Genomic DNA, 12,404 nt, shown 5'->3' on the forward strand with positions numbered 1-12,404 from the left:
CGCCAAACTAACCACCAAACTCCTACCCCTTGGCCTCAACCCCTCCCTCTGTAACTGGATCCTGGACTTCCTGACCAACAGACCTCAGTCTGTTAGGTTAGGTGACCACAGCTCCTCCACCCTGACCCTCAGCACAGGTGCCCCTCAAGGCTGTGTTCTGAGCCCCCTCCTCTCCTCCCTCTTTACCCATGACTGCCTGCCAACTCACCCTTCAGATGTCATAGTTAAGTTTGCAGATGACACCACAGTCATTGGCCGTATCACCAACAATGACGAGATGGCCTACAGGGACGAGATTCAGCACCTCACATCATGGTGCACTACCAACAATCTTGTCCTTAATGTGCAGAGGACAAAGGAGCTGATTGTGGACTTCAGGAGGTCTAGAAGCTGCAGCCACTCCCCCATACACATCAATGGGGTGGAAGTGGAGCGTGTTTCCAGCTATAAATTCCTTGGAGTCCACATCAGCGAGGACCTTTCGTGGACATTAAACACACAGGCCCTTGTGAAAAAGGCCCAACAACGCCTGCATTTCCTGAGGAGGCTGAGGAGCGCCCGTCTACCCCCCAAAATTCTCACCAACTTCTACCACGGCACCATAGAGAGCATCCTGACCATCTGCATCTCAGTGTGGTACGGCAACTGCACCTCAGTAGACCACAAAGCTCTGCAGCGGGTCGTCAAGGCGGCCCAGCATATCACCGGTACCCAGCTCCCAGCCATAAAAGACATTTATCACAAACGCTGCCTTCGAAGGGGTCTGAGCATCAGCAGAGATCCCACCCACCCCAACCATGGACTGTTCTCCCCCCTGCGCTCTGGGAGGCGCTACAGGAGCCTCAGAGCCCACACTACCAGGCTCAAAAACAGCTTCTTTCCACAAGCTGTTGCCCACCTGAACCTGGCTACCCACTGAATGTCTGTAGATATTGTTAAATATTTTGTACTCCAGCTCTCCTTTAACTTATTTTTAGCTTTTGGTCTTCATGTGTGTATATCTTATACTGTGTTTGCTGTGTTTGTCTGTGTCTGTCTTGCACTGTTTGGTGAAGCCACAGCCCTCATTTCATTTTTAACATGTGCCTGCACATTGTTTTTAATGACAATACATTGAATTGAATTGAATGTTCACCACTGTGTTCCACCACCTTTCCTTTTAACAACACTCAATAAGCGTTTGGGAACTGGGGACACTAATTGTTGAAGCTTTGTAGGTGGAATTCTTTCCCACTCTTGCTTGATGTACGACTTCAGTTGCTCAACAGTCCGGGGTCTCCGTTGTCGTATTGTGTGCTTCATAATGCGCCACACATGTTCAATGGGAGACAGGTCTGGACTGCAGGCAGGCCAGTCCAGTACCCCCACTCTTTTACTACGAAGCCCCGCTGGTGGACCACCTGCAGAATGTGGCTTGGCATTGTCTTGCTGAAATAAGCAGGGACGTCCCTGAAAAAGACGTCGCTTGGATGGCAGCACATGTTGCTCCAAAACCTGTATGTACCTTTCAGCATTAATGGTCCTTCCCAGATGTGCAGGTTACCCATGATGCCATGGGCACTAACACCACCCCCCCCCCATACCATCACAGATGCTGGCTTTTGGACTCTGGGCTGATAACAATCTGGATGGTCCTTTTCCTCTTTAGCCCGGAGGACACGACATCCATGATTTACAACAACAATGTGAGATGTGGACTCGTCAGACCACAGCACACTTGTCCACTTTGCGTCGGTCCATCTCAGATGAGCTCGAGCCCAGAGAAGCCAGCCGGTGGTGTTTCTGGGTGGTGTTGATATCTGGCTTTGGCTTTGCATGGTAGAGTTTTAACTTGCGCTTGTAGATGTAGCGACCAACTGTGTTAACTGACGATGGTTTTCCCAAGTGCTCCTGAGCCCACGTGGTAATATCCTTTACACAATGATGTCGGTTTTTAATGCAGTGCCGCCTGAGGGGTCGAAGGTCACGGGCATTCAGTGTTGGTTTTGGGCCTTGCCGCTTACGTGCAGAGATTTCTCTGGACTCTCTGGATCTTGTGATTATATTATGGACTGTAGATGATGAAATCCCTAAACTCCTTGCAGTTGTACGTTGAGAAACGTTGTTCTTAAACTGTCGGACTATTTGCTCACACAGTTGTTCACAAAGTGGTGAACCTCGCCCCATCCTTGCTTGTGAACGGCTGAGCCTTTCTTCAGGGATGCTCCTTTTATACCCAATCATGACACTCACCTGTTTCCAGTTAACCTGTTCACCTGTGGAATGTTCCAGACAGGTGTTTTCTGAGCATTCCTCAACTTTCCCAGGCTTTTGTTGCCCCTGTCCCAGCTTCTTTGGAACGTGTTACAGGCATCAAATTCAAAATGAGTGAATATTTGCAAAAAATAATAAAGTTTATCAGTTTGAACATTAAATATCTTGTCTTTGTAGTGTATTCAATTGAATATAGGTTGAAAAGAATTTGCAATCATTGTATTCTGGTTTCACGTTTTACACTTCATTGGAATTGGGGTTTGTATAAGGTTTGGTGGAGGAGGAATAACGGTCTGGGACTGCTGTTCCTGGTTTGGGCTCGGCTTCTTGGTTCCAGTGAAGGGAAATCTTAATGCTACAGCATGCAATGACATTCTAGAGAACTGTGTGCTTCCAGCGTTGAGGCAACAGTTTGGGGGAGGCCCTTTCCTGTTTCAGCATGACAAGGTTGAGAAAGACGTGTTTTGCAGAGTTTGGTGTGGACGACCTTGACTTGTCTGCAGACAGCCCTGACCTCAACCCCACCCAACACCTTTGGGATGAATTGGAATGCAGACTGTGAACCAGGCCTTCTGCGGCCATGTTCCAAAATCTTGCTGAAAGCCTTCCCAGAAGAATGGAATAGGAATAAGATGGGGGTGGTCCCCTCCAGGTGGCAAAGGGGGGGACCAACTAGCCAAGTTAAGTCAGTTTTATGTGTGCAGCCCATTACATATGAATGACCATGGTGTGGGAATGAGATGTTCAACAAGCACATATGGGTGTGATGTTTGGGTGTCCACATACTTTTAAGGCCATGTAGCATACATTAGCTCATGGCTGTATATCTTACAAACAGCTGTTTTTCTAGACCACCACTGCATCGCTTACTCCCCTCTACTAAACTAATACGCCACTTACCAGACATAATGGAGGTTTATGATGCAATGAAGCTGTTCTTCTGTCAAACACTTCTGCTTTTGACTACAGGAGGGCGCAAAATCAACAACAAGCAAAAACTCCTGGTATTTTCTTTAAAAATGATTCATATGCCCTCATTGTGATGATGTGTGCATAAGACAAGAATCCACTAGGTGGCAGAAAATACAATGCAATTTTACATATACTGGTCATATTAAAGATATGAGAGGGAGGAGGAAGACAATAGAAGAGCCAGACAGGGTCCCCCCTCTTTCGTTCAGGGAGGAAGAAAGAAAGTCAGTCAGTCAGTCTGTCCACTCAAACACAGTGGACATCTCTGGCTTCGGCTCCTGGAGTTAACATTTTCCACACCTCGTTTTTAAACCACTTCCATCTCCTGCATGTGTGTGACATGGTGGTCTTTACCATTCATTTCAGGAAGGTCCAGCACCGGGTTGTTCCTGTCCGCGGCTGGCGGAGGCGGGGCTTGTATGCGGGGTGTAGAGCTGCCAGAGGAGATTGACAGGGTAGTGAAGGTGCTGACCAGAAGGATGCCCAGACCCACAAACAACACCAGCTGAGAGAGAGAGAGAGAGAGAGAAGATATGAAGGTCAGAAGTGGTAAATAAAGTGCCAGCCATGAATTTAAAGGCTGCAGATGGACAAGGTTAAATGTATCTGGCTCACCTGAGCGACCAGACTGTTCTTCTGGATCTTTCTATAGATGAGGGCAGGACAGATGAAGCAGATCAGACTCCCCATGGTGGCTCCGGTCAGTCCTAGAATAGTCTCCACTGAAAGAGAAAGAGAGAGTGTGTGTGTGAGAGAGAGACGGTGTATATTTGTGTGTGTGAGATATAGTGATACAACTAATGACATGTAATGATAACATGTAATGACCACATGTAATGACCACATGTAATATTCACATGTAATGACCACATGTAATATTCACAGAAGGTGAATCAGTTCATCTGGACACAACGTTTACTGAGAGGAGAGAACCCTGACTGCAGGTGTCTCCACCCTTATAAACAATACAGTGACTGCAGGTGTCTCCACCCTTATAAACAATACAGTGACTGCAGGTGTCTCCACCCTTATAAACAATACAGTGACTGCAGGTGTCTCCACCCTTATAAACAATACAGTGACTGCAGGTGTCCCACCCTTATAAACAATACAGTGACTGCAGGTGTCTCCACCCTTATAAACAATACAGTGACTGCAGGTGTCCCCACCCTTATAAACAATACAGTGACTGCAGGTGTCTCCACCCTTATAAACAATACAGTGACTGCAGGTGTCTCCACCCTTATAAACAATACAGTGACTGCAGGTGTCCCACCCTTATAAACAATACAGTGACTGCAGGTGTCTCCACCCTTATAAACAATACAGTGACTGCAGGTGTCCCACCCTTATAAACAATACAGTGACTGCAGGTGTCCCCACCCTTATAAACAATACAGTGACTGCAGGTGTCCCCACCCTTATAAACAATACAGTGACTGCAGGTGTCTCCGCCCTTATAAACAATACAGTGACTGCAGGTGTCTCCGCCCTTATAAACAATACAGTGACTGCAGGTGTCTCCGCCCTTATAAACAATACAGTGACTGCAGGTGTCCCACCCTTATAAACAATACAGTGACTGCAGTTGTCCCCACCCTTATAAACAATACAGTGACTGCAGGTGTCTCCGCCCTTATAAACAATACAGTGACTGCAGGTGTCTCCGCCCTTATAAACAATACAGTGACTGCAGGTGTCTCCGCCCTTATAAACAATACAGTGACTGCAGGTGTCTCCGCCCTTATAAACAATACAGTGACTGCAGGTGTCTCCGCCCTTATAAACAATACAGTGACTGCAGGTGTCTCCGCCCTTATAAACAATACAGTGACTGCAGGTGTCTCCGCCCTTATAAACAATACAGTGACTGCAGGTGTCCCCACCCTTATAAACAATACAGTGACTGCAGGTGTCCCCACCCTTATAACCAATACAGTGACTGCAGGTGTCCCACCCTTATAACCAATACAGTGCCTCTAGGTGTCCCCACCCTTATAAGCAATACAGTGACTGCAGTTGTCCCCACCCTTATAAACAATACAGTGACTGCAGGTGTCTCCACCCTTATAAACAATACAGTGACTGCAGGTACCCCCACCCTTATAAACAATACAGTGACTGCAGGTGTCCCCACCCTTATAAACAATACAGTGACTGCAGGTGTCCCCACCCTTATAAACAATACAGTGACTGCAGGTGTCCCCACCCTTATAAACAATACAGTGACTGCAGGTGTCCCCACCCTTATAAACAATACAGTGCCTGCAGGTGTCCCCACCCTTATAAACAATACAGTGACTGCAGGTACCCCACCCTTATAAACAATACAGTGACTGCAGGTGTCCCCACCCTTATAAACAATACAGTGACTGCAGGTGTCCCCACCCTTATAAACAATACAGTGACTGCAGGTGTCCCCACCCTTATAAACAATACAGTGACTGCAGGTGTCCCCACCCTTATAAACAATACAGTGACTGCAGGTGTCCCCACCCTTATAAACAATACAGTGCCTGCAGGTGTCCCCACCCTTATAAACAATACAGTGACTGCAGGTACCCCACCCTTATAAACAATACAGTGACTGCAGGTGTCCCCACCCTTATAAACAATACAGTGACTGCAGGTGTCCCCACCCTTATAAACAATACAGTGACTGCAGGTGTCCCCACCCTTATAAACAATACAGTGACTGCAGGTGTCCCCACCCTTATAAGCACACACAGCACAGCAACCACACAGCTGGTGTTCAATCACAGCTTCCATTTGGATGAACATGTGCTCTCATCAGACATGAAGAGGCTCTGGCTGGAAGTCAGTCTGAAGGACTCGACACAGCAGGTCAGACCTCCTCACCACCAGCATCCGTGTCAGACTTCCCATCGACACACTGCCAGCAGCCCTGTCCCAGCTCCACCAGCCCCAACCCCACCAGCCCCTGGCAGGAGCCAGGAAGCACAGCCACGCCCTGTGTGTGCGGGCCACCAGCCAGCCTCCGTGCCTGGTCCCATCCCTCATCCAGTGGACTGAGGCCATATTGTCTCCTTCAGATTTAGTGTCCCTCCTCCCCCGGGGAGCGCTACCTCTGTTCTCCTCACTCTATTAGTCTGATTAGATACACCAAGAGTCAGCCGATCCAAGAGTGCGGGTGTGTGTGAGTGACACCTCCATCAAGAGAGCGAGAAACCAAGAGGAGGACGAGTAAAGAAAGACCTGACCCAACGAGCCAAAATACATCTTCACAAGGGTTGTGTGTGTGTGTGTGTGTGTGTGTGTGTGTGTGTGTGTGTGTGTGTGTGTGTGTGTGTGTCTGGGAGAATAATAGCCCTATCTTGCAGTCTGCTTGTCCTAAAGGAGATAAAGTTGGGCTCCTGATTTAAGGAGCGTGTCACAGTGTGACAGTCACCGAGTCGTAAAGTCAGATTCACACACACGTCGTAAAGATCACTGAGTACATCGCCTACATAAAAGGACACATGCACTTTAAAGACTCCCATCCACACACACACACACACACACACACACACACACATACACACACACACACACACGCACGCACACGCACACACACACACACACACACACACACACACTATCCGACGCCAAAACATACACAAGCTTATTCACACACACTTATATGCATCTCAAAAATATTTGAACACAAATCTATTCCCACACACCAGAACACACAAGTCACTACATACACTACACACAAGTCACTACATACATGTACACACAAGTCACTACATACACTACAAACAAGTCACAACTCACTACATACACTACACACAAGTCACTACATACACTACACTACATACACTACACACAAGTCGCTACATACACGTACACACAAGTCACTACATACACTACAAACAAGTCACAAGCCACTACACACAAGTCACAAGCCGCTACATACACTACACACAAGCCCATACATACACTACACACAAGTCACAAGTTGCTACATAGACTACACACAAGTCACAAGTCACTACATACACTACACACAAGTCAATACATACACAACACACAAGTCATAAGTCACTACACACACTACATACAAGTCACTACATACACTACATACACCACACACAAGTCACTACATACATGTCACTACATACACTACACACAAGTCACAAGTCACTACATACACCACACAAGTCACTACGTACACTACACACAAGTCACTACATACACTACATACAAGTCACCATATACACTACATACAAGTCACTACATACAAGTCACTAGTCACTACATACACTACATACAAGTCACTATATACACTACATACAAGTCACTACATACACTACATACAAGTCACTAGTCACTACATACAAGTCACTACATACACTTGAGTTCACAGACACACACACACACACACACAAACCATACCGTTGGGGATCAGAATGCCTCCTAGCATGGTGCCGAACACAATGCACAGAGTGATCATCTTGAAGCGTAGCGGAGGCATGTACCCACCAGCAGCAAACGTCCCATCCTTCTGCTGAGAGAGAGACACACACACACACACAGACACACACACACACACACACACACACACACACACACACACACAAGGAAGAGAGTCAGACAGAGACAGACAGACGGACAGCAGGTAAAGTCAGTCGTCATCAGGTAACTGGTTGATGTAACGATGTGGTCCGGCAGCTGGCAGAGTCAGGAACATCCTCCAGGAGTTCAGACGTGAGATTTCCGTCCTTCATCCCAGTGCAGGAGGACACGGCTTGTAGAGGAAACGAGTCCACATTTCTCTTGTGCCAACTCGCTGCACGTAGTATGTCCACCAGCGATGTGGTGCGGCGTCCCTAACCTGCTGTTCGAAGAGCATGGTGTTGATGGCCTGCCGACAGGGCAGGATCATCATGGGGAAGCCGACAGCCACAGACATCATGAAACCAACGCGGATCATCTCCGTCACCAGGTTGGACGGGAAGTTCATCAACACGTTGCCCGCAATGTTCTCAGTGAAGCTGACGTACCCGAAGAAACCCACCTGGGAGGAGGAAGAAGAGGTGGGCAGAGAGGAGAGAGGATGAGGAGAAGGAAGGGCGATGGAAACAAGAGTAGGTGTGAGAGGAAGTGAGAGGAGAAAGAGACGGAAAATCACCAATTAACCCCCCCCTTTCCTCCCCAATCGTATCCGGCCAATTACCCCGCCCTTCTGAGCCGTCCCGGTCTCTGCTCCGCCCCCTCTGCTGATCCAGGAGGGCTGCAGACTACCACACGCCTCCTCCCATACATGTGGAGTCACCAGCCGCTTCTTTTCACCTGACAGTGAGGAGTTTCACCAGGGGGACGTAGCACGTGGGAGGATCACACTATTCCCCCCAGTTCCCAGTCCCCTCCCCCCCTGAACAGGCACGCCGACCGACCAGAGGAGGCGCTAGTGCAGCGACCAGGACACATACCCACATCCGGCTTCCCACCCACAGACACGGCCAACTGTGTCTGTGGGGACGCCCGACCAAGCCGGAGGCAACACGGGGATTCGAACCGCCGATCCTCTTGCTGGTAGGCAGTGGAATAAACCGCCACGCTACTCGGACGCCCACCAATACATCTTTAACGCGTTGCTGTCAGTTAAATCCTACAGGTCAACTTTACAGACACATTACTTTAAAGGTTTCAGTTCTCACACAACCTTATGAGCAGTGTGCCAGCCTCCGACCTGCGTCGCCGACGCCTTTCAAAAAAGACCAATCACACAAGACGGGACACACAAACACACCAACAAATGATGGAAAAAAACAACACAACAGTCACGACGTTTGCCCACGGCGTCGCCACGCCAGCTGTGCGGCTCACTCACAGTGATGTAGAAGGTGGTGACCACGTTGAGCGAGGAGGTGAAGATGGTGCTCATGCGTTTGACGGACGGCTCGTCCAGGCTGTCGTAGGTCGGCAGCACCTGCCTGCAGAGAGTCAACACACAAAGGCTCATTCCTCAATGACTTCTGCAAGCCCTGCAAAGTGTGCAACAAGGACAGGTGCAAACAACCAGATAACACAACATTTCTACAAAGCTAACGTTGGGAAGTTAAAAATGAGTGTGCAGAGGCCCAGCCTGACACACTGCTACACAATCTGCAGCTTACTACACAAAGGCAGCTGTGCAAGGAGTCTGTGAGTGAAGTGTCGGGGCAGCGTGGCAGTAGTGACAGGTTCTTGTTTGTGGACTCAGTACACACAGTAAGACTTACAAACTGTTAGTTTGTGTTTCGTGTCCTTATTGTCTGGGCGGGGGGCGTCAACCTATGACACGCGTGCCCAAGGTGGCACGCGAGGCCAACAGCACGGGCACGCGGACCAATTCCATATGTTTTCTTAACATGCTGTTGCAGGTTCAGGTCCACCAGGGGGCATCAGCCTTAATCAGCAACGCTTCATTTGTCCTTTCACTTCACATGCACTGGTGTACATGGAAGGAAAGGACATGGTGTTTCCCCCAGCCCACCGCAACACAACACAAACACAACACAAACACAACAACACATCCACAAACTACAGGAACACACACACCCAAACTAACACACACATCCAAACTAACACACATACCCCACAGTAACACACATACCCCACAGTAACACACACATCCAAACTAACACACACATCCACAAACTACAGGAACACACACATCCAAACTAACACACACATCCAAACTAACACACACATCCAAACTAACACAAAAAACCAAACTAACACACACATCCAAACTAACACACACATGCAAACTAACACACATACCCCACAGTAACACACACATCCAAACTAACACACACATCCAAACTAACACACACATCCAAACTAACACACATACCCCACAGTAACACACATACCCCACAGTAACACACACATCCAAACTAACACACAAAACCAAACTAACACACACATCCAAACTAACACACACACCCAAACTAACACACATACCCCACAGTAACACACACATCCAAACTAACACACACATCCAAACTAACACACATACCCCACAGTAACACACATACCCCACAGTAACACACACATCCAAACTAACACACACATCCAAACTAACACACAAAACCAAACTAACACACACATCCAAACTAACACACATGCAAACTAACACACATACCCCACAGTAGCACACACATCCACAGAAACACACATACCCCACAGTAACACACACATCCAAACTAACACACACATCCAAACTAACACACACATCCAAACTAACACACACACCCAAACTAACACACACACCCAAACTAACACACACATCCAAACTAGCACACACATCCAAACTAACACACACATCCCCCACAGTAACACACACATCCAAACTAACACACACATCCAAACTAACACACATACCCCACAGTAACACACACACCCAAACTAACACACACACCCAAACTAACACACACACCCAAACTAACACACACATCCAAACTAACACACACATCCAAACTAACACACATACCCAAACTAACACACATACCCAAACTAACACACACACCCAAACTAACACACACATCCAAACTAACACACATACCCAAACTAACACACACATCCAAACTAACACACACATCCAAACTAACACACATACCCAAACTAACACACATACCCAAACTAACACACACACCCAAACTAACACACACATCCAAACTAACACACATACCCACACTAACACACACATCCAAACTAACACACACACCCAAACTAACACACACATCCAAACTAACACACACATCCAAACTAACACACACATCCAAACCAACACACACATGCAAACTAACACACATACCCAAACTAACACACACATGCAAACTAACAAATATACCCAAACTAACACACACATCCAAACTAACACACACATCCAAACTAACACACACATCCAAACTAACACACACACCCAAACTAACACACACATCCAAACTAACACACACATCCAAACTAACACACATACCCAAACTAACACACACATCCAAACTAACACACACATCCAAACTAACACACATCCAAACTAACACACATACCCACAGTAACACACATACCCAAACTAACACACACATCCAAACTAACACACATACCCACAGTAACACACATACCCAAACTAACGCACATATCCAAACTAAACAAAAAAATCGCTGTCCAAGGGAACGAACGCCAGCCAGGATGACTGTCAGAACCGCCGGTCTGCATGGGCTAGCAGTTAGCTTAGCCCGCCCACTTCCACGTCCTGTCAGAATGTCCTCGACATTTCCTCCTCGGGCGTAGCTCCAGGCAGGGGCCGTAGTCCCCGGGCCCACTGGAAGAAGCAGACCAAGCTCTCCCAGCCGATCCAGCACCAGCTCTCCCAGCCAGACACCCTCAACACACCTCCCCGCACTCCTCATGACATCAAAAACACCAGTCAATGCCAAGCGAGGCCGTCACCAGACCGCCCTGTGTTATCAGAACTGCCGGTCTGCATGGACTAGCAGTTAGCTTAGCTTGCCCCGCTGTCCCAGCCGATCCAGTGCCAGCTCTCCCAGCCATCAAACAAAGACAAACATTAGACGCAGACGTGGACAAAGACACTGCATGGACAGTACTGGGTGAGCCCGCTGCAAATGCGAATTCGTGCAGCCATCTTCCCACACTGAAAGTGGTGTTAGTTGTACAAAGTTGGTCGGGAGATGTTTTATAGTTCGTGGGGGGGGGGTGGTGGTACACTGTTGCCGGGTCAAGGGTTAGTGGGTCGGGTCTATGGAGAGAGACCACCTGTGATTAATTTTAATGGCGGTGTGTACGGAGTGACTGTCGCCTACAACAACTGTGAATAAAGCAACACTCAGCTGTAAGTTTTGAAGTGTTTTTTCATAGCGGTGAGCACTACAACTGGTGTCAGACGTAACATTGGACCGTATGGACATTGCTTTGTTAGCGTCAGATATCTTTACTGCTGGAGATGGAGCCTTGAGTGAATATCAAGATAGACGAAAACGACAGGCATGCCTGTGACGCTGCCGCACAATTGTCAGAGGACAATGTGTGGCCGAGGATAACTGGCGGAGGGGCACCAAGGTGAAACGAGAGCCTACACCCGTGGGACAGCCATGCTTAGTTGCTGCTGGGGGCTCAGATGTCGGCTGCTATTCCACACAACACCGCCATCAGCGTTTCAGACGTTGAGG

The 12,404-nt window shown here is 48.0% G+C and overlaps 1 protein-coding gene across 3 annotated transcripts in view; it reads right to left on the minus strand.

The window, feature by feature from the left end:
• Nucleotides 1–12,404, minus strand: part of slc38a10 (solute carrier family 38 member 10) — a 59,264-nt gene that overhangs the window by 14,438 nt on the left and 32,422 nt on the right. For all 3 annotated transcript variants that reach the window (XM_056297055.1, XM_056297054.1, XM_056297053.1), the window contains exons 7-11: nucleotides 9,062–9,164; nucleotides 8,063–8,245; nucleotides 7,624–7,735; nucleotides 3,841–3,947; nucleotides 3,580–3,730 (exon numbers count right to left, since the gene is read on the minus strand). In XM_056297055.1, the coding sequence (XP_056153030.1) occupies nucleotides 3,580–3,730; nucleotides 3,841–3,947; nucleotides 7,624–7,735; nucleotides 8,063–8,245; nucleotides 9,062–9,164 (656 nt within the window). The remainder of the gene's footprint in view (nucleotides 1–3,579; nucleotides 3,731–3,840; nucleotides 3,948–7,623; nucleotides 7,736–8,062; nucleotides 8,246–9,061; nucleotides 9,165–12,404) is intronic.

Source organism: Lampris incognitus, chromosome 17, assembly GCF_029633865.1.
Source record: "Lampris incognitus isolate fLamInc1 chromosome 17, fLamInc1.hap2, whole genome shotgun sequence".
NCBI classification, from domain to species: Eukaryota; Metazoa; Chordata; class Actinopteri; order Lampriformes; family Lampridae; genus Lampris; species Lampris incognitus.